Below are 22,409 nucleotides of genomic sequence, written 5' to 3' on the forward strand. Positions count from 1 at the left end.
TCCCATGCGGGGAGTGCATGGGCTGAGAGGCGGTGACTAGTCACTAAGTGCAGTCGTCTTCACACCTTCTCTATTTGCATCACTTTTTTTTTGTCTTTTAACAATCTCGCATCCAGAAAGCACCCGTCCACGTTATCCCTACACTCCCGCCCCAACCGCGGCTTGCAGAAAGACGCCCCGGTCGGGTGCATAAAAGAGTAACTGGTGGGCCGCGGAAGCGGAGGTGGCGGAGGACGCCGGCGCCAGCGCACCGACACCGGCCGCGGGAGTTTGAGGTCGCCAGCCCGGACGCAGCGCCCGGGGCGGAAGACTCAGTGCGCACGCGCCCCGCCCGCCGGCCCCGCCCCCCGCCGCGAGCGCCCCCCTCGGGAGAGGCTGCGGGGCGCAGGGAGCGTGCGCACGGCCCGCCCCGGGCGCGGGCGGAGAGCAGAAGGAGGGGCGCGCGCGGCTTCCAGCCCGCAGAAGCCGCGAGCTGCGCTAGAGGACGGAGCCCCGGTAGCCAGCCGGACCCGGCCGGACCCAGCCAGACACAGCCGGTAAGGGTCCTGCGGGCGCGGGTGGGACGCGGTACTTGGGTCAGGCTGTGGGCGGGGCGACGGCCCCGCGTGAGGCTCGCGTCTGGCAACTTTGTGCGGGCGTCCCCACCTGCTCCTGGGGGCGGCGCGGAGGGCAGAAGTTCGGGCCTCCGCGGCGCCCCCTCCTCACAGACGGACTCTCGGCGCGCACCCCCGCGGCCGCCCCGCTGTGCCCCGCACCCCGGCCCCCGCGCCCGGGCGTCCCCGCGAGCATCCCGGGCTGCGCGCCCCTCCCCGCCTCTCGCCCGCGTCCCTGCGCCGCCGGCCCGGCCGCCCCGCCGCCGCCGGAGTCCGCGCGGCTCTGCGTCTCCCCGAGGGCGGCGCGCCAGCAGCGACGCCGCGAGCTTCCCGCGGTGGAGCGGTGTGCGCGGGGCTCAAGTGTCTGATTATTATTATCAGCATCTGAAGAGAAACACACACACACACACACACACTCACACTCTCACACACTCTCTCTCTCACACACACACACACTCACACACTCACACACACACACACACACACACTCACACACTCTCTCACACACACACTCACACACACACACACACTCTCACACACTCTCTCTCTCTCTCTCTCTCTCTCTCTCTCTCTCTCTCTCTCCCGACTCCCTCCACTCCAAAAGCAAAGTTGAGTTGTCTTCGCGTGTGAGAGGAGTTGCGAGCAGTCGCCGCCTCAAGTGATGTTGCCCGGGGTACCGGCCCCTGTTATGGTTACCGGCATCCCGGAGGCCCCGGGGAGGAGGAGGAGTGACTTCCAAGTGCAGTTTCTCCTGTTGTTAGGGGTTCCCCCCTCCCTTTTAAACCACCTTGTACTTTTTTTTTTTTCTTTTCCATCCAGCATCGAGCGTGTGTGAACTAGCTCTAGGCTGTTGATTTTGTAGTTTTATAAGGGAGGGCGGATGGATAACCGTTCCATTTTACAGATTAAAAAAAACAAAAACCCGGAGGTTAGGAGCCCAGTCCTGATCATCTTTAAGTGCTTTAAGGGATCACACACACACACTTGAACCCAGGATTGCCTATGATTCCTACCCAGAATCTGCAGAAACCATGAAAAAAAAAAAAGTCAGCGGCCCCGGGCGGGCGGGCGACAGCGGCCGCCTTGCAGCTGCTCTCGAAACTCACTCGGGGAAACAAAGCTGCTGTTTTCTGCAAAGTCGTGCGAGCCTGTCTGGAAGCTCCACTCCCTCCAGATGCATTTGCTGATTGTTCCTTGTTAGGAGACTCATAAACCACCCCCCCCCCTTCTTGGGTTCCCCGTAGGCATGCAGGTAATGACCCTGCACCCCCACACACACACCCCAGAATGAATAGCTGCCTCTTCTTTGCCAGGGACACCTGAGATTTCGCCATGGCAGGGAACCCGGACCTCTGGGTGGGGAGAGAGGGGGTGGTTGGGTGAAGGTAGGAAGGAGCCCCGCACCGCACCGGCGGCGTGACACATGGGCCTGTTCCTGCCTCCAGCTCTGACTCATCTGACCCTTGGGGGAGGAGAGGTAGTTGCTTGATATTTTTGGCTCCCCCCCCCCCCGACCCCCATAAAGCAGGAGACAGTTTCCTTCATTCCCAAGTCTTCTCAACGTCATTGTCGACGTATCCATGCTGAGTTTTCTCATTTGAAATCTCTCGTATTGATGGGATGCAGATTTGATTTCTGTGCTAGTCCTTAACAGATTAAGTGTCTTGTGTTGTACAGCATAGGCTGTGTACACAGTATCAGGTCAGGAAATCGCTTTAAAACGTAGAACTTCCCCCATCCCCCCAGCGCTGCTTAGCCCGGGCTTATGGTGGTGCTTGGGGATTGAACCTGGGACCTTTGGTACCCCGGTATGAAAATCCTTTTGCATAATCACTATACTATCTCCCCATCTCCCCAGCCCAGACTTTTTTAAATTTTATTTTTTTAAGGTTGCTGTTAGGGAAGGATCTGTTTGGGGGATTCTATTGCAGTTGGAATTTTACTTTGAAGCAAGGTGGATTTTAACATGCTTTTTTCTCTCTATATTCATGAGAAATATTAAAATCATTCTCTGTGTAAGATATTTAAAATTTACAAACAAGGTTAAAGTCTTCTTTTGAACACTGTTCCCCAAAGCAACTGCTTTGCTTTTTTTTTTTTTTTTTTTTTTAACCAGAGCACTGCTTAACTATGGTTTATTATGGTGGTGTGTGTGGGAGATTGAACCTGGGACTTTTAGAGCCTCAGGCTTGGTAACTTTGATCTAATCTCCCACACTTTTTTTTTTTTTTACCAGAGCACTGCTCAGGTCTCGTTTATGGGGCTTGAACCTGGGGCTTCAGAGCCTCAGACATGAGAGGCTGTTTCCATAATCATTATGCTGTCTACCCCTGCCCCACTTCATTTTTTTTTAGATCAGTTTGTGTGTATCCTTTTAGACTTTTTAAAAGCATTTTTGTGATTTCCACTGATTTTTTTCAGCTGAAATTATAAAATATAGAAAAAAAAGATAAGAATTGGTCCTGTTCTTAGAGATTTAGCTTTCTGTCTAGAACTAGTGACAGGAAATTTTGGTAACGTGTACACTGTAATCTTGTGGTCCGAGAAGTGGCACAGTGAGTGGATAAGGCGCTGGATACTCAAGCATGAGGTCCTGATTTCATCCTCAGCAGCACATGTAACAGTGATATCTGGTTCTTTTTGTTTCCTATCTCTCTCATTAATTAATAAATAAAATATTTAAAAATGTACACTATGAAAAAAAAAATGTACACTATGATCTCAAGGACCTATGTCAGAATCCCCAGTGGGGTGGTGTGTCTTTTTTTTTATATTTTTATTATATTTATTTATTGGATAGAATAAATAGCCAGAAACCAAGTGCGAAGGGGCAGATAGAGAGGGGGAGACAGCTGTAGCTCTGCTTCACCCTTCATTAAGCTTTCCCCCTGAAGGTAGGGACCAGGGGGCTTGAACCTGGGTCCTTGTGCATTATAACAAGTACAGTCAACCAAGTGTGCCACCACCTGGTCCTGTGCCTCTCTTCTCTTTCATTAAAGAAAAGGGTCTTTTGCAAACCTCGTGAAAACCCTGTAGGCAAACCAAACACAAAAAACAGGTGACAGCACTTTAAGTATAATTGATGGTAAAGATTGATTTATTTCGGAAACAAATTGAAGGAGAGGGAGAGACACCTGCAGCTTTGTTTCACCGCTTGTAAAGCTTCTCCCCCGTAGGTGGGGACTTGGGACTTGAATCCAGCTTGAACACTGTAATGTGTGATCTCTACCAGGTGTGCCACCATCCAACCCTGGAAAGTTTAAGAACCTTGATATTAATTTCTCAAGACAATAGACAAATACTTGAGGTGTCTTTCTCCCTTTCCCTCCCTCCCTACTTCTAGTCTTTTCCCTATTTGTTTCCTACCCTCTATCAAAAAAGGGGGGGGAAAACGAGGTGGGGAAGCCATTGGGAGCAGTGGAATACTAGTGCAGGTACTAAGACCCAGCAATAACCCTTATTAAAAAAAAAAGTCTAGAACCACTAGTGTAACTCATCTTTTGTTTATATGGAGCCATGAAAGGAACAGGAAGGTATTTACTGTTGCTAAAGCAACAAAGTCTGGGTATAAAGTTACAGATCCAACATTTAAGGTGATAGCTTTAGTGATTTATGAAACCTTTGCTGGAGTGGAAACAAGCAGAAGTATTGATATGGACATAGCTCATTCAGATCAGTAATTTTGGAAGACATGAGTTAAAACAAAATTGAGGGACTGGGTGGTGGTGCACCTAGTTGAACACACATATTACTATGTGCAAGGACCCAGGTTCAAGCCCCTGGTCCCCACCTGCAGGGGGAAAGCTTTGTGAGTGGGGAAGCAGTGTTGTGCGTGTCTCTGTCTCTCTCCCTCTGTATCTCTCCCTCCCCCTCGATTTCTGGCTGTCTCAAATAGATAGCTAAAAAATAATAATAATAAAATTGACATCAAGATTTTGTGGGTTTATATGTTAAAAATTTGCTGAGACCTATTGCCATGCTAAGGTATTTTTCTGAATATTGGTATAAGAGTCAAAGTCCTTGACCTCATAAAGCTGACAGGCTAATAGTGACATTCAGAGAGCAAGACAATGTTCTTTCTTCCTGTTGGCTAGAATTGTTAGGTTCTAAAAATAAAAAAATAATATTTGATGTAGACATTTTTGTTGTTGATTTTTTTTTTTAATTTCTTTTTTTTTTTTAAATTTTTTTTTAATATTTATTTTCCCTTTTGTTGCTCTTGTTGTTTTTCATTGTTGTTGTAGTTATTGTTGTTGTTGTTAGATAGGACAGAGAGAAATGGAGAGAGGAGGGGAAGACAGGGGGAGAGAAAGACACCTGCAGACCTGCTTCACTACCTGTGAAGCGACTCCCCTGCAGGTGGGGAGCTGGGGGCTTGAACCTTAAATTTCTTTATTGAGGAATTAATGTTTTACATTCAACAGTAAATACAATAGTTTGTACATGCATATTATCAGCTGTAAGTTTGTAGAACATTCTGCTCTAAAGATAGAAACAAACTTACAGCTGATAATATTAGACACATTGAAAGCATTCAAGTACCTGAATATAACAATTTAGCAACTGTCCTAAATGGCCTCTCCATTTTTCCCCCTTCCCATGTCTCTTATACACAGACACACACTCTCACCAATAATGGTTGAAGAGGACAGCCTTTCTTTTCTCGAGGGTATAGGAGTAGCTGTGCTCCCCTTCTAGAAACTCCAAACTAGCTCTCAACTTAAATAAGCTAAATAAAATAATTGGGCAGGCAAAATAGCTCACTTGGGTAGTACGCTGCTTCACCACTTGTAAAGCCTTCCCCCTGCTGGTGAGGACTGGGGGCTCTCACCGGGGTCCTTGAGCACTGTAGCCTGTGCATTCAACCAGGTGTGCCACCAGCCAGTCAGTCCTGAGAATTTTCTTTTTTTTTTTTAAATTTAATTAATTTATTTATTTTCCCTTTTGTTGCCCTTGTTGTCTTTTTTTTATTGTTGTTGTAGTTATTATTGTTGTTGTTATTGATGTGGTTGTTATTGGATAGAACAGAGAGAAATGGAGAGAGGAGGGGAAGACAGAGGGGGGAGAGAAAGATAGACACCTGCAGACCTGCTTCGCCACCCGTGAAGCGACTCCCCTGCAGGTGGGGAACCGGGGGCCGGAACCCGGATCCTTACGCCGGTCCTTGCGCTTTGCGCCACCTGCGCTTAACCCACTGCTCCACCGCCCGACTCCCCCTGAGAATTTTCTTTGCCATTCAAACCAAATGTTTAAAATCAGGAAAAAATGGGGCGAGGGATGGGAAGCAAATAGTTAAGGAGTGTCATTTCTGAGAACATGCCAGTCTAGGGTACACATTTCTGTTAATTATCACAATAATTAATGAAGATTTTGAATTTTGTATAGTTTCTCTTTTTTTTAATTTTTAAAATATTTATTCCCTTTTGTTTCCCTTATTTTATTGTTATAGTCATGGCTGATAGGACAGAGAGAAATGGAGAGAGGAGGGGAAGACAAAGGGGGAGATAAAGTTAAGACACTTGCAGACCGGCTTCACCGCCTGTGAAGTGACTCCCCTGCAGGTGGGGAGCCTGGTGCTGGAACCGGGATCCTTGGTCTCTGCGCTTCATGCCACATGTGCTTAACCCGCTGGGCTACCGCCCGACTCCCCATAGTAATTTTTTAAGTTATTTTTTATTTTAAAAATGTATTTATTATTATCATTATTTATTGGATAGAGACAGCCAGAAATCAAGAGGGAGGGGGGTGATAGAGAGGGAGAGAGACTGAGAGACACCTGCAGCCCTGCTTCACCACTCGTAAAGCTTTCCCCCTGCAGGTGGGGACTGAGTGCTTGAACCCGGGTCTTTGAGCATTGTAATACATGCACTCAACCAGGTACGCCACCACCCGGCCCCCCCCATAGTAATTTCTAAGGTTTATTTTTAAAGTATTTATTACTGGATAGAGACAGAATTTGAGAGGGAGGGGGAGATAGAAAGGGACAGACATCTGCAGCCCTGCCTCACCACTTGTGAAGCTTTCCCCTCCCCCCTGCAGCTGTGGATGGGGGCTTGAACCTGGGTTCTTGTACACTGTAATGTGAGCACTTAACCAGGTGTGCCCCTGCCTGGCCCCCAGACAAAAACTTTATTAGTTTCAGCTGATTACAGATATATATTTTAATTTCTTTTAATATTTACTTATGCCCTTTGTTGCCCTTGTTTTATTATTGTAGTTGTTGTTGTTGTTACTAATGTCATCATTGTTGGATAGGACAGAGAGAAATGGAGAGAGGAGGGGAAGACAGAGGGAAGAGAAAGACACCTGCAGACCTGCTTCACAGTTTGTGAAGTGACCCCCCTGAAGGTGGGGAGCCGCGGCTGGAACTGGGGTCCTTAGGCCGGTTCTTGTGCTTTGCCCTGCATTACCACCCGACTCCCATATTTTTTAATTTGTTACTGATAATTTGTTACCAGATTGTGAGATTACAGTGTATATAGTTCCATGGCACACACACCACCAAAATTGACTACAAATATTTATGTTGCAGGGAGTTGGGGGATAGCGCAGAGGTTAAGCGCACGTGGCACAAGGCGCAAAGACCAGCATAAGAATCCGGGTTCGGGGTGTGGGACTGTAGCACAGCAGGTTAAGCTCAGGTGGCGCAAAGCGCAAGGACCGGCATAAGGACCCCAGTTCGAGCCCCAGCTCCCTACCTGCAGGGAGGTCACTTCACAAGTGGTGAAGCAGGTCTGCAGGTGTCTATCCTTCTCTCCCCCCTCTCTGTCTTCCCTTCCTCTCTCTTTTTCTCTGTCCTATCCAACAACGACGACATCAATAATAACTACAACAATAAAACAAGGGCAACAAAAGGGAATAAAAAAAATTAAAAGAATCCCGGTTTGAGCCGCTGGCTCCCCACCTGCAATTTAGTTGGTTCACAGGCGTTGAAGCAGGTCTGCAGGTGTCTGTCTTTCTCTCCCCCACTCTGTCTTCTCCTCCTCTCTCCATTTCTCTTTGTCCTATCCAACAACGACGACATCAATAACAACAGTAATAACTACAACAATAAAACAACAAGGGCAACAAAAAAGAATAAATATTTTAAAATATATATTTACGTTGCAATGAGGGCCTGCTAGTACGAGTACTTCCTGCCTGGAAGAGAGACAATTTAAGGTGAGCTTGGTTGAAGACGTGAAGAAGCCTGGGGGCAAAGACCTCTGGGGAGGGGCACCTGCCAGCACATAAATCAGGATTTGTAATCAAGAATTCTGATAGAGTCGGGAGGTAGCGCAGTGGGTTAAGCGCACATGACGCAAAGCGCAAGGACCGGTGTAAGGAACCCGGTTCAAGCCCCCGGCTCTCCACTTGCAGGGGAGTCCCTTCACAAGTGGTGAAGCAGGTCTGCAGGTGTCTGTCTTTCTCTCCCCCCTCTGTCTTCCCCTCCTCTCTCCATTTCTCTCTGTCCTATCCAACAACGAGGACAACAAGAATGACTACAACAATAAAAACAAGGGCAACAAAAGGGAATAAATAAAGAATTCTGATAATTTAACCATTGTGTTAATATTGGTGTTTTTATCAAGTTCTCCCACCACGTTGACTATTAGGTCGGCTGCCATGTAAAAGCACTGCCAGGTGCAGCTCACAGCCTAGAGGGGACCTTGAGTCAACAACCATTTGTTGTAATTTTATTACTTTTTAAATTTATTATTTATTCCCTTTTATTTCCCTTGTTTTATTATTGTAATAATTATTGTTGTTGTTATATAGGACAGAGAGGAATGGAGAGAGGAAGGGAAGACGGGGAGAGAGACACCTGCAGACCTGCTTCACCTGTGAAGCAACTCCCCTGCAGGTGGGGAGCCTGGGCTTGAACCGGGACCCTTACACTGGTCCTTGCACTTTGGGCCACGTGCACTTAACCTGCTGCGCTACCGCCTGACTCCCCATATTTACATTTTTAAGAGGTTTATCTACTAAGGGAGCCAGACCTTCATTCTAGCGTATTTGGTGGGGATTAATCTTGGGCCTCATAAATCTGATTCCTGTACTCTATTATTGTGCCATCTGCCCAAATAAGAAAATTGAATTTTTACAACTTTGTAAAGACTTCAAAAATATGATTTATAGAGGTTGTGGTACAGATTGGTTCCCAGTTGCCCCTACACAAATTTAAAATTGTTTGTGGACTTTAGCAAGCATATTCTTTGTTTCGTTATGCTTTTTTAAAAAAATATTTATTTATTTTCCCTTTTGTTGCCCTTGTTTTATTGTTGTTGTTATTGATGTCATTGTTATTAGCTAGGACAGAGAGAAATGGAGAGAGGAGGGGAAGACGGGGAGAGAAAGACAGACACCTGCAGACTTGCTTCACCTCCTGTGAAGTGACCCCCTGCAGGTGGGGAGCCGGGGGCTCGAACTGGGATCTTTGAGCCGGTCCTTGTACTTAACCCGCTGCACAACTGCCTAGCCCCCCATTTTGCTTTTTTTTTTTTTTTTTTTTTTAACCAGAGCACTGCTCAGCTCTGGTTTATGGTAGTGCTAGGTATTGAACCTGGTACCTTATATTTTAAAGATTTACTTGTGATAGAGACAGAAATTGAGTGGAGATGGGGGAGGTAAAAATACCTGCAGCACTGCTTTGTGAAGCTTCCTCCTGTAGGTGTGGACTGGGGGCTTGAATCTGGGTCCTTGTTCATGATGATGGGAGCTTTACCAGGTGAGCCACTGGCTGGCCCAAAGATTCCTTTTTATTTATTTGAGAGAGGAAGGGGAGAGAATCAGAGCAATACTGACTTGTGATGCTGGCGTTGAATTTGGAACTTCACCCTTGTAAGCCCAACATCTTGCCCACTGCACCACTTTTCTAGTCACTAAAGAATTATGAGAATGGAGCCGGGCGGTAGCATAGCAGTTAAGCGCAGGTGGTGCAAAGTGCAAGGACTGGCACAAGGATCCCGGTTAGAACCCCCGGCTCCCCACCTGCAAGGGAGTCGCTTCACAGGAGGTGAAGCAGGTCTGCAGGTGTCTCTCTCTCTCTCCCTCTGTCTTCCCTCCTCTCTCCATTTCTCTCTGTCCTATCCAACAATGATGACAATAATGATAACTACAACAATAAAACAAGGGCAACAAAAGGGAATAAATATTTAAAAAAAAGAATTATGAGGATGAAAGAACCAGAGCATCACTCTGGCATGTGTGTTGTTAGGGTTGAAATCTCCAGTTTATCTACTGTGCCACCTCCCAGACCACTTATCAAATACTTAAAAAAAATTTTTTTTTTGTTATTAATTAATGAGAGAGGAGGAGAGAGAGAAAAAACTAGTCATCAGTCTGGTATATGTGCTGTTGGGGATTGATCTTAAGGACCTCATGCTTGAGAGTTCAAAATGCTTTATCCACTGTACCATCTCCTGCAACACTGTCAGATAATTTAATACCAAAAGATCATCTCATAACCACTGAGCAGTTTGAGTTTTTAAAGATTAATATCCAGATAATCATTAAAGCACACTATGTCTGATCTTACTAAATTTTTTTTGTCAGCAGTTATGGCTTGGGCTTGGTACCTTGTACAAGTCCATGCTCCCAATGTTTTTTTTTTTTAATTAGAGGATGAGAGACAGTTACTGAAACATCACTACACACCTCTCCTGAAGCTTTGTGAGCACCTCCCTGCAGGTACTCCCCTGTGGTGGTTGGGGGGCTTGAACCTGGTATATGGTAGTAAAGTTGCTCACTTACCTCAGGGCCCCTGCCTCTTTCTTTCTTTCTTTCTTTCTTTCTTTCTTTCTTTCTCTTTCTCTTTCTCTCTTTCCTTTCTTTCTTTTTCTCTTTCCAGAGCACTACTCAATTTTGGCTTATGGTGGTGCTGGGGATTAAACCTGCTAATTCAGAGCCTCAGACATGAAAGTTATTTGCATTACGCTATCTCCTCAGACCCAAGCTTTGTATTTAATTCCCTTCTTTCTCTGTTGACTTTATTTTATTCCTCTATGAAATGTACATTTTGATAGGCTTTAGGTAGTTGTTCTGTTGTGGTTGGATTTTATGATTAAGGACCACAGAGATCTGTGTGTTCTGGTCTCAAAAGGATTACTTTCTTTTTTTTTTAAGTTTTTTTTAAAAACTTTATTCCCTTTTATTGCCCTTGTTGTTTTATTGTTGTTGTTATTGATGTCATCGTTGTTAGATAGGATGGAGAGAGGAGGGGAAGACGGGGAGAGAAAGATAGACACCTGCAGACCTGCTTCACCATTGATGTCATCGTTGTTAGATAGGATGGAGAGAGGAGGGGAAGACGGGGAGAGAAAGATAAGACACCTGCAGACCTGCTTCACCGCCTGTGAAGCGACTCCCCTGCAGGTGGGGATCCAGGGGCTCGAACTGGAATCCTTATGTCGGTCCTGTGCTTTGTGCCACCTGCACTTAACCCACTGCACTACTGCTCGACTCCCAAGGATTGCTTTCTATGTAGAGTTGGGAAAGCCTCTTAATCTCCCTTTACCTCTGACTCCACATCTGGGAATCATGAGAGCTGATACAGATCCATGAGAGATTGTGTTCATATTTATACAAAAGAGGCCGTCAGGTTTGCTTTAGCAAGTCTATTGGGACAGAATGAGGCGGATTAACGCCAGCAGTGCTCCTCACTTTACTGTTTACGGATCACCCTGGATCTTGTTAAGCTGCAGAGCCTGACTACATAGTCTTTTTCTCCTTCCCCCAGAGCATTCATTGCTCAGCTTAGTGTTGTGATGGTGCTGGAGATGGACCTTGGGTTCTTTGGTGCCTCCGGCTCAAAAGGCTTTTTGCATAACCATTATATCTCCCCCATCCCACCATAGGTTCTTTCTTTCTTTCTTTCTTTCTTTCTTTCTTTCTTTCTTTCTTTCTTTCTTTCTTTCTTTCTTTCCTTCTCTCTTCCTTTCTCTCTTTCTTTCTCTTTCTTTCTCTCTTTCTCTCTTTCTCTTTCTTTCTTTTCTTAAGAATTTATTCATAAGAAAGATAGGAGGAGAGAAAGAACTGGACATCACTCTGGTGCATGTGCTGCCAGGCATTGAACTCATGGTCGAGAATCCAGCGCTTTCTCCACTGCACCACCATCTGGACCACCCACCATAGGTTCTTGAAGGGCAAATATGGCAGCAATTTTTTTTTGTTTGTTTTTGCCACCAGGATTATCACTGGGGCTTAGTGCCTTCAACGAATCCCCAACTCCTGGTGATTATTTCCCCTTTTTTAAATTTTCTATTTCCTTTTATCTTTCCTGCCTTTGGAATTGAGGAAGGGAAAGAAAGACACCTGCAGCACTGTTTCACCACTCATAAAGCTTTCCTCATGCGGGTGGAGACTAGGGGCTTGAATCCATGTCCTGCACTTGGTAATGTGTGCTCAGCCAGGTGTGCCACCTTCCAGCCCCAAATGGTGGCACATTTCAACAGTGGATCAGAGAAAATGCAGGATAGCAGACACCTCCTCCCCATGCAGCTGTTCAGTTTTCAGCACCACTGACTGTTTTGCTCAGCTTTGCTGTTGTCTTCTGTGCATTGCTATGGCACCGTTTATACAACTCATTTGCTTTATGTTAGTCTCTCATTAGCCAATAGTGGGTGTGTGTGTGTATCATCTCTTTAAGATGACCAAAACCTAGCACAGGGTTATGTCTTATTCTAGGTAACGCAATTTGCTCTAGTTATTATTTCACTATAGCCAACCACTCTAAACTTCAGTGGTATAAAAACTGATTTTTGCTCACAAATTCCTTTAAGTTGGGAATTTGGATCTTACATAGTGAGAAACTTACCTTTGTTCTTTTTTTTTTCTTTTACCAGAGCACTGCTTAGCTCTGGCTTATGGTGGTGCAGGGGATTGAATCTGGGACTTTGGAGCCTCAGGCATAAGAATATATTTACATAACCATCATGCTATCTACACCTGCCCTTTTAATTTGTTTAAAATTATCTATTTATTTATTGGATGGAGACAGCCAGAAATTGAGAGGAAGGGGGAGATAGGGAGAGAGACAGAGACACCTGTAGCACTGCACCACTTATGAAGCTTTCCCCCTGCAAGTGGGGACTGGGGGCTTAAACCCAGGTCCTTGTGTACTATATCACGTGCACTCCCACCTAACCCTCCCTCCCCCTTGTGTTTCTTTTTAAACATTTTATTTTATTTTTAAAAAAATTTTTAAATTTATTTTATTGATTCCCTTTTGTTGCCCTTGTTGTTTCATTGTTGTAGTTATTGATGTCATCGTTGTTGGATAGGACAGAGAGAAATGGAGAGAGGGGGAGAGAAGGACAGACACCTGCAGACCTGCTTCACCGCTTGTGAAGCGACTCCCCTGCAGGTGGGGAGCTGGGGGCTCGAACCGGGAACCTTACGCAGGTCCTTGCGCTTTGCGCCACCTGCGCTTAACCCGCTGCGCTACAGCCCGACTCCCAACATTTTATTTTTTATCAGAGTACCGCTCAGCTTTAGCTTATAGTGGTGCTGGGAATTGAGCCTGGGACCTTTGGTACCTCAGGCATAAGACTCTTGCATAACCATTGTGCTGTCACCAGACCAAGTGTAACTATTGGATTTCTTCACCACATGGTAATTGGGCTCCGAGAACAAAGCTGAAGTCTGTGACATGTTTGTAATCTATTCTTGGAAGGATAGTTTCAGAATCCTGTACTCTTTGAGCTGAGTTTGTCTCAAAGGTGTTCGTCTCCAGGTTCAGTGAGAGAGGGGGTATCCACCCATTCTTTGATGGGAGAAGCATTACAGTCACATTTTAAGGTCATATGGATGAAAGATTTTGTTTTAGGCTATCTGTGACAAATACATTCTGCCAGCATTCTCCAATAACACTTAGTATTGAACACCTGACATGAAAGACTATATTGAGTAATTTAAACACTGAGGTGGGTGAGAATCAAGTTTAAAACTCAAACACCACATGTGAAAAGATTACCCCATGGTACTCATACATATTTACCTTCACCTCTTATAGCTGTCGATAGTCTCTTGTCCCTTCTCATTCTGTTTCTAGTGTAGGAGTCTATGAGTCTTTTATTATCTTTATTTTTTGGATGCAGACAGCCAGAAATCAAGATGGGGGTTGGGGAGAGAGTGGCACCTGTAGCACCGCTTCACCACTTGCAAAGCTTTCCCCTGCAGGTGGGGACCAGGGCCTCAAACCTGGGTCCTTGCACATTGGAACATGTACACTCAACCAGGTGTGCCACCACACCACCCCTTTTTTTATTTAAGACTTTTAAAAAATATTTCATTCCCTTTTGTTGCCCTTGTTTTATTGTTGTAGTTATTATTGTTGTCATCGTTGGACAGGATAGAGAAATGGAGAGAGGAGGGGAGGATGGGGGGAGAGAAAGATAGACACCTGCAGACCTGCTTCACCACTTATGAAGCAACTCCCCTGAAGGTGGGGAGCCGGGGGCTCGAACCAGGATCCTTGTGCTAGTCCTTGCGCTTTGCACCACAAGTGCTTAACCTACTGTACTACCTCCTGACTCCCCCCTTTTTCTGAAAGATTACACTGATTTTTAAAGGTCTGTTAATGAAAGAGACAGGAGACAGAACATTAGTCGAGTACATACATTGCCAGACATTACACTTAAAAAGGCCATCACTTTATACACTGAGCCACTTCCTAGACCATGACACATTTTTTTGCTTATAAGATTTACTTCGGGAGTCGGGCTGTAGCACAACGGGTTAAGCCCAGGTGGCGCTAAGCTCAAGGACCGGCGTCAGGATCCCAGTTTGAGCCCCCGGCTCCCCACCTGCAGGCAGGTCCCTTCACAGGTGGTGAAGCAGGTCTGCAGGTGTCTGTCTTTCTCTCCTCCTCTCTGTCTTCCCCTCCTCTCTCCATTTCTCTCTGTCCTATCCAACAACAACGACATCAATAATAACTACAACAATAAAACAACAAGGGCAACAAAAGGGAATAAATAAATAAAATAAAATATAAAAAAAAAGATTTACTTCATGAGAAAACTATGGCATATGTTGCATTGGGAATTGGACTCAGGAACTCAAGCTTGTAAATCAAGCACTCGACTATTGTGGCACCTTCTCAGCTGTGTTTATTTTGGTGGAACTGGGGCTATCAGTATGCTCAAGGTTAACCTTCCAGGCCACTTTTCCATAACATCTCCAGGCCATAACACCACCTATGTGGTGTTGGGACTCAGCCCTGAGTTGCAGGCATGGTGAGCAATCTCTCTGGCACCCAGGCTGCTGTTTCTTAGAGCAGGTATTTTAACTCTCCCCAACTGAAGACATTTCTGATTTAATACTGAAAATTAGGACTGAGGATATGAGCAGTGGTGGTATTTGAATTTGAGAGTTTCCCAGCTTAGATCCCTGGCACTAATAGCAGAGCTGAATGGTGTTCTGGTAACAAGACTTTATTAAATGAAAATTGGTGAGAGAGAAAAAAGCTACTACAATGCAGTCTCAGATGACTGTGTGTATGAAAATTTTTAGTGAAAGATAAAATGTAGCTATAGGCTTTTTAGATGATTTTTTAAAAATCTACCAACTCATTGCGCCTGCTGGCCATTTTTCTACTTTCTATTTTTATTAGGACAGACAAATTGAGGGGCTGGGGGAGAGATACCTGCAGACCCGCTTCACCACTCGTGAAGAGTCCCCACTCCCAAGCGGGGGCTCAAGCCTGGTTCCTTGTGCATGGTGTAATGTGTGTGCTCAGCTCGGTTCGCCACTGCCTGGCCCGCCTCCATTTTTCAGATACTAAAAAAATATAGGTCTCCAGTAGCTACTGGCCTCCTGAAGTTTCTAAAGCTAAAAATACATAAGATCATTTTACACGGTCCTCTTTTAGGACCTTATTCAATAGGAGGGGGAAAGCAGTAGATAGAATTTCAGTTCTCTAGCTGCTGATTCTAGCCGTTATTTCTTGTAGTTCGGGAATAAAGAAAAAAGTACCACAGTGGATACCCTAAATTGAATGTGACTCCAGGTAGCAATTCTGAGGCTAACCAGGAGGCTGGTGCCCAAATTCAAGGAACTCCCCAGGGCTAAAGCAATCAGTTAATAGTCTACTGAGATTTTAGGGTAATTGGGCAGACAGTAATACTGCATTTTGTTTAAAACTTTGATGTTTATCACTGAAAGAAACCATGTCATCTCTGATGAATTTTTTCTAGAGCCTTCAAAAAGCTTATCAGCTTTGTCATAAGTTCAGTCTAGGTGCTATGGTGTCTTTCCCTGTCTCTGTCAAAAACCAACCACATTTCTTAGAACTTGATACATATCTGGGGTTGGTTTAAGATTTCTTTCTTGTCAGGGGTAGATCGCATAATGATTATGCAAACAGACTGTCATGCCTGAGGCTTCGAAGCTAAGTCCCAGGTTCAATCCCCTGCACCACCGTAAACCAGAGCTGATCAGTGCTCTGGTAAAAAAAAAAAAACTTTAATTTTGTTGGACAGGATAGAGAAATTGAGAGAGGAGGGGAAAGACATCTGCTCCACTGCTTGTGAAGCAACCCCTCTGTAGGTACGGAGCCAGGGGCTCGAACCAGGGTCCTTTGCACTTGTGCACTTAAGATTCTCTTTTCTGGGCGCAGGGGAGATAGCATAATGGCTATGCAAACAGACTCTCATGCCTGGGGCTCCAAAGTCCTAGGTTGAATCCCCCGTACCACCATAAACCAGAGCTGAGCAGTGCTCTGCACTCTTGTGCACACTCTCTCTCAAAAATAAAATAAGATTCTCTTTTCTATCTTTCATCTCCCTGGCCAGGGAAGCACCTTTTCCTTGCAAGAACTAAATACAACTGCTGAAGCAGTTTGGAAGGGTGAATTAACACCATGGACAGAGACATTCTTGAAGTTCCCTTTGGTCTTCCCCACCCCAGAGACCAGTGTGCTGCTGCAGTGAGACTGCACCTTGCAATTTGATCCTTCAAATGTGGGTCAGTCTTTCACTCTGCTAATAGATCTCCTTTCTCTGTCAGTGCACATTTACTAAGCTGTGCTATTATTAGGCCTTCTGTGTCTATGGTGGGATGTTCCTTCTGCTAGCAGGAGGGTTCTTCTGTATCCTGAATGGTGTGCTACCCTGTGCCCTTATTTCCTCATTCTAGGCAATAGGAGAAACTGGAATAGCACAGCAGACTGGTTAAGGTCTTTTTTTTTTTTTTTTTTTTTAAAGATTTTATTTACTTATTCACGAGAAAGATAGGGGAGAGAGAGAGCCAGACATCATTCTGGTACATGTGCTGCCAGGGAGTAAACTTGGGATCTCATATTTGAGAATCTAATGCTTTTTTTCCATTTTTTAAAATTTTATTTATAAAACGGAAACACTGACAAGACCATAGGATAAGAGGGGTACAGTTTCCACCACTAGAGTTCAGTATCCCACCCCTTGAAAGCTTTCCTGTTCTTTATCCCTCTGGGAGTATGGACCCAGGGTCATTGTGGGATGCAGAAGGTGGAGGGTCTGGCTTCTGTAATTGCTTCCCCACTGAACATGGGCATTGCAGGTCGATCCATACTCCCAGCCTGTCTTTCCCGAGTGGGGTAGGGCTCTGGAGAAGTTGTCTGCCAAGGCTGGCATCATGATAGCATCTGAAACTTGGTGGCAGAGTAATGAAGCTGGAAAGTTGACATTCCGTGCCTGACGTCTCTGGACACACACTGAAGTGAAACATGCCGAGGTGGTACTGGTTGCATTAATCTAATACTTTATCCACTGCGCCACCTCCCAGATCACTGTTAGGTCTTTACTACTCTAAGTTGTCTTTGGATGGTGGTGATCGAGTAGTTTTAAGGCAATGCACATATAGTCACACACAGGCAGAATGTGGACTTGAGCTAGAAAACAGGATGCCTCACATTGGTCCCTGGTTTTGTTGGCTCCAGACTGGCTCACAGCAACAGCAGGAGAGCATCATGTCTGTCTCACTTGGATCTTCCCTAAGGACTCACAATCTGTTTTCCCACTGCTCAACAATGATAGTTAACACAATACACCAGGCTTCTGTCCCACCCATTACACGCCCTTGATGAAGACCTGTCTGCTGAAAACATCAGTGAGTCTGGGTACTCACTTCAGGAAGGTGGGGAGGCTTGCCACACAACTAAGACCGTTAGACAATAACTAGATGGAGATTTGATTAGCATCTTCCAGGTCTAATTTTGTATTTATCACCAAGGTGACTTTGTTTGGAAGTGGCATGAGACTCCTGCAGGACATAATGTTCTAGTTCCATTTACATCCATCGCCGATACGCATGCATTTATTTCCTTATTTGTCAGCCTTGCTCTCTGACATTAGGCCCAGAAAGAAGGCTGTACCATGCAGTGGGGTTACATCAGCTCCTTTTTGACAAGGTCAGTTTCTTAGGAACTTGTCATCTGTCAGTACCACCCCCTAGGAAATACTGATTCTTGAGACTACTCGACCCAATAGTCTGCATTTTATAAGCCGTCTGGCTGATAATGGTTCACTCTCAAGTGTGAGGACTGCAACCTCTGACCCATCCCTTATACGCATTTGAGAAAAGAAAGACTATGTCTACACGAAGGCTGGCTGGCACTCCAATTACAGCAGAGTAAAGCTAGAAGCAAACAAATCCCATCATAGGTGCATGGATGAATCATAGTCCTCCTCCTCAGTATACTATTAGTAGTTAAATAGGAACTTCCCAAATAGGTACTGATTGAAAGCCAGACTAAAGTCTACACATGGTGAACTATAGTGACAAAAAGCAGGTGAATGGGAGGAGGGTGGAAAGCTCATGGATGTTTTATTTTTAGGTCATGGTGTCTTGAGAATATACTTGTATAAAAATCATCGAATTATACTATGGCAGTTATGTCTCAGCAAAGCTGTAACGAATATTGAAATTTATTGTGAAGCAGTGATAGCTCCTCCTCTCGCTACCTGAAGAAAAGTCCACAAGGAGCTGTGGAATTCCACAAATCGATGAGTTCATATTTTTTTCTGAGTTCATATTTTTCCAACACCAGCACCTCTTTTGCTTGGCATTCAGTAGCCTTACTGTTAACACTGGATCCCTAGCTGTTGTATAAACTGTAGTGTCCTGCACTGCCGGATCAAGTGAAGGCACGTGTGTGAAGAATTTTCTCCTAAAATTTAGGTTTATTTTTCACTGGCCCATTTGTTTTGGGGGTAGCTCGTGAGTGATAGTCACCTGGGTCAGCTTTTTCATTCTGTTCCATGGAGATTTCCTTGGTGTCAGACCCAGAGCTTATCTTCTAGTGTGCATCTAAAAACATTTCCTAGATTTATTTCAGTTAAACTCAACTGAGGAAAAGTCCAAGAGGAATCCTTTTGAACTTTCTGATTAGACATATTCTGGCCTCCTTGTCTTCCTGCAGATCTGATTTGCGCTCACTGTGAGCACAGTACTGACTAGGAAGGACCCAGCCCCAGTACTCTACTGGACTCATTCACAAGTGAGTAGTTCCCACACTGCTGCTTATCAGTAGAAAACGGTCATCTTGTCTGACTGAAATCACTTTAAGTTGCTCTGCTAGGTGTAGGTATCTGAGCACAATGACTGTGCTGGTGGGAGGAATGTACATCAAGAATCTCAAGAAACCCTCTGAAATTCTCGGCACCACCACAAGCCAGAGTTGATCTGTGCTGTTTTTTTTTTTTTTTTTAAGTGTGTGTGTGTGTGGGGGGGCAGGTGACATCTCTCTCTCTCTCTCCTATCCAGGAGCAGTGGATTCATAGTGCAGGTACTGAGCCCCAATGATAACCTTGGAGGCACACACATAGAAATCTCAAGAAACCAATGAATTTCTACACATTCTAAAGCCAAGCAGATTCTTCATCTTAGAATTGGCTGAGGAAGGGGAAGTTATCACTTTATCTGGGGTTGTGTGAATAGCACAGGTTACCCACAGCTAGTTAAATTTCCAAAATGTTCAGATGTCACCACTCGGGGGAAAAAAAAAAAAACAACTATGGTGATCCAATTCACTCTCATAAAGAGCTGCTAAGATGCTTGCTTTCATGTTGCATCCAACCCAGGTTAAGTTCAGTCACCACCTCCCTGGAGGAAGCTTTGGTACTGTGTCTTTTCCTTTGTCCCGTGGGCCTTTTTTAACTACATGATTCCACTATTTTTAGAGAACTCAAGAGAGACCATTGCACTGCTCCACCACTCATGAAACTCCTGTATAGTGGCGTGGGTGTGCTTAATTTGGTAAATTGTCTCTCATGTTTCTCTTTCTACCTGGAGCGGAGAGGCATGGTTGGTGGTGACAAAAGAAAACATTTTTAAATTTAAAAAATCACATTTCCTGGTGGAGCAAGTGTCATTCTCTCTCTATCCAACAACAATGGAAAAAAATGGCCGCCAGGAGCGGTAGATTGATAATGCAAGCACTGAGCCTGAGGGATTACCCGGGTGGCAAGAGTGTACATGAAAGATCACACTTATAGGAGGGGTCAAAACTTCTCATTTCGGGAGTCGGGCTGTAGCGCAGTGGGTTAAGCACAGGTGGTGCAAAGCACAAGGACCGGCATAAGGATCCCAGTTCAAACCCCGGCTCCCCACCTGCAGGGGAGTCGCTTCACAGGCGGTGAAGCAGGTCTGCAGGTGTCTTTCTCCCCTCCTCTCTCCATTTCTCTCTGTCCTATCCAACAACAACAACAATAACTACAACAATAAAACAAGGGCAACAAAAGGGAATAAATATAAAAAATAAATAAGTAAAAATAAAATTAATAAAAAAAAACTAAAAAAAAAAAACAAAACTTCTCATTTCTAGCTAATTACCTAGGACAACTCTTCCCAGGGTCCTGTTCAGGAACCAGTTGGGCAGGGTATTCCCACTTCTCCCCAAGTCACCAGAGTGCTGAGTTTCATAGATTTTCCTCATTGGCATCTTACTGTGTCAGTAGTAAATAATTTGTTTACATCCTTGAAAGAACCCAATAGAAAATTCCTATTCCTTTCACTTTTTCATTCCACAAGTATTGACAGATACCTGTATTTTGCAGGAAACTTCGGATTCCTTGGTGAGAGAGAACAAAATTCCCTGCTATTGTTCCCAAGAATGCAAGTGTGATCACTGCGGTCTTCATGAGCTCCAGAGGTCACAGCACACTACCACGGACTCTCATGGCCCCTCGGATGATTGCCGAGGGAGACATAGGAGGCATCGCTCAGATCACCTCCTCTCTCTTTCTGGGCAGAGGCAGTGTGGCCTCCAACCGGCACCTACTCCAGGCTCGGGGCATCACTTGCATTGTTAATGCTACTATTGAGATCCCCAATTTCAACTGGCCCCAGTTTGAATATGTTAAAGTGCCTCTGGCTGACATGCCTCATGCTCCCATTGGACTTTACTTTGACACTGTGGCTGACAAGATCCACAGCGTGAGTAGGAAGCATGGGGCCACCTTGGTGCACTGCGCTGCAGGCGTGAGTCGCTCGGCCACACTCTGCATTGCTTACCTGATGAAATTCCACAATGTCTGCCTGCTGGAGGCCTACAACTGGGTGAAGGCCCGAAGGCCCGTCATCAGGCCCAATGTGGGCTTCTGGAGGCAGCTGATAGACTACGAGCGCCAGCTCTTTGGGAAGTCAACAGTTAAAATGGTACAGACACCTTATGGCGTGGTACCAGATGTTTATGAGAAAGAATCCCGACACCTGATGCCTTACTGGGGGATTTAATGCCAGCACAGCCTGAATCAGCAGCCTCTCAAGCAGTACCAGCATCTGCTACACGACTTTGCTCCTTTCTTTCCAAATGGTTAACTTTTGATTTTTCCTCTGAAGTGCTTTTTACACTGGGTATGTAATTTTAAGAAAAAGAGGGAGGAACATGATAGCATACATTGCTAGTAACATTTTTTAAAATTTAACATTTTGGAATAGTGTTTATGGAAATCCCTAACTGGCTTTTAATCATTTTTTAACAACATGAACAGTTTGATAAACTGTTTGGTTCTGAATTCCCTGCCTTTTGGCAGAATGGTAAGTGCAGGACGAGCCCAGTGCAAAAATCACCTATTATTTTTCTATTATTTCCCTTCTATTTAGCAACTCTTAAGTTTAAAGACAATTATTTTAGCTGTTATAAGTAATCATAATGAAATCTGCAAAAACTCCTGGAATCAATGTGTCCCAGGACTATACTAACATTATTTTTAATAAATATATCTGCTTAACATATCAGGATTTTTACTAATAAGACTCTCAGGGTATATGTGTGTACTGATGGGAGATGCTCTCCAGTAGCTGCTGTGATACCACTTGAAAAGAGATATCACAGATGAATCCTGTCACATTCACAGTGCCTGACAGTGAAGAATAGCACAAGTGGACAGCTACTGTTTTCACTTCTCTCTCTTGGCAAGCAAGTCAGAGCTCCATCAGAAAAACTGTTTAACAAAAGGCATGCCTTTTGGCTGACTATTTACACATATAGAAATGCCATAAACCAAACCTTAGCACAAGCAAATAGCAATGGCTTTCAGTGTTGACACTTGAGGACTGCCACCCTATTCACTTTTCCTAACACAACTCATTAGGGACTTCAGCTCCACTACTGGGAAGTCACTGAGAGTTAATGGGTTGTTCCTTACTTTTGTAAGCATCACTGCCTAAATAGGGAAATTAGTTTCTGTGAGAAATCAGAAGCTCCCATAAATGGAACATCAGCTTATCATCAAAAATCAGTCAAAAGAGGTGGGGCTGGGTGGTACACATGGGGACCCACCTGCAAGAGGAAAGGTTTTTAACAGAATGGTAGGATTGTAGCTCAGAGATAATGCTTTGCATGAGCCCTGAATTGGA

General features: G+C 44.9%; 1 protein-coding gene across 1 annotated transcript; it reads left to right on the plus strand.

Moving 5' to 3' along the window:
- The first annotated feature begins 377 nt into the window (after window positions 1-377).
- On the plus strand, window positions 378-21,785 carry DUSP14 (dual specificity phosphatase 14). The gene is made up of 3 exons (XM_060203929.1): window positions 378-536; window positions 18,970-19,047; window positions 20,606-21,785. The coding sequence occupies exon 3, from the start codon at window positions 20,688-20,690 to the stop codon at window positions 21,282-21,284; it is 597 nt and encodes a 198-aa protein (XP_060059912.1). The 5' UTR covers window positions 378-536; window positions 18,970-19,047; window positions 20,606-20,687; the 3' UTR covers window positions 21,285-21,785.
- Window positions 21,786-22,409: the final 624 nt, after the last annotated feature.

Source organism: Erinaceus europaeus, chromosome 12 (genome assembly GCF_950295315.1).
Source record: "Erinaceus europaeus chromosome 12, mEriEur2.1, whole genome shotgun sequence".
In the NCBI taxonomy this organism is placed as follows: Eukaryota; Metazoa; Chordata; class Mammalia; order Eulipotyphla; family Erinaceidae; genus Erinaceus; species Erinaceus europaeus.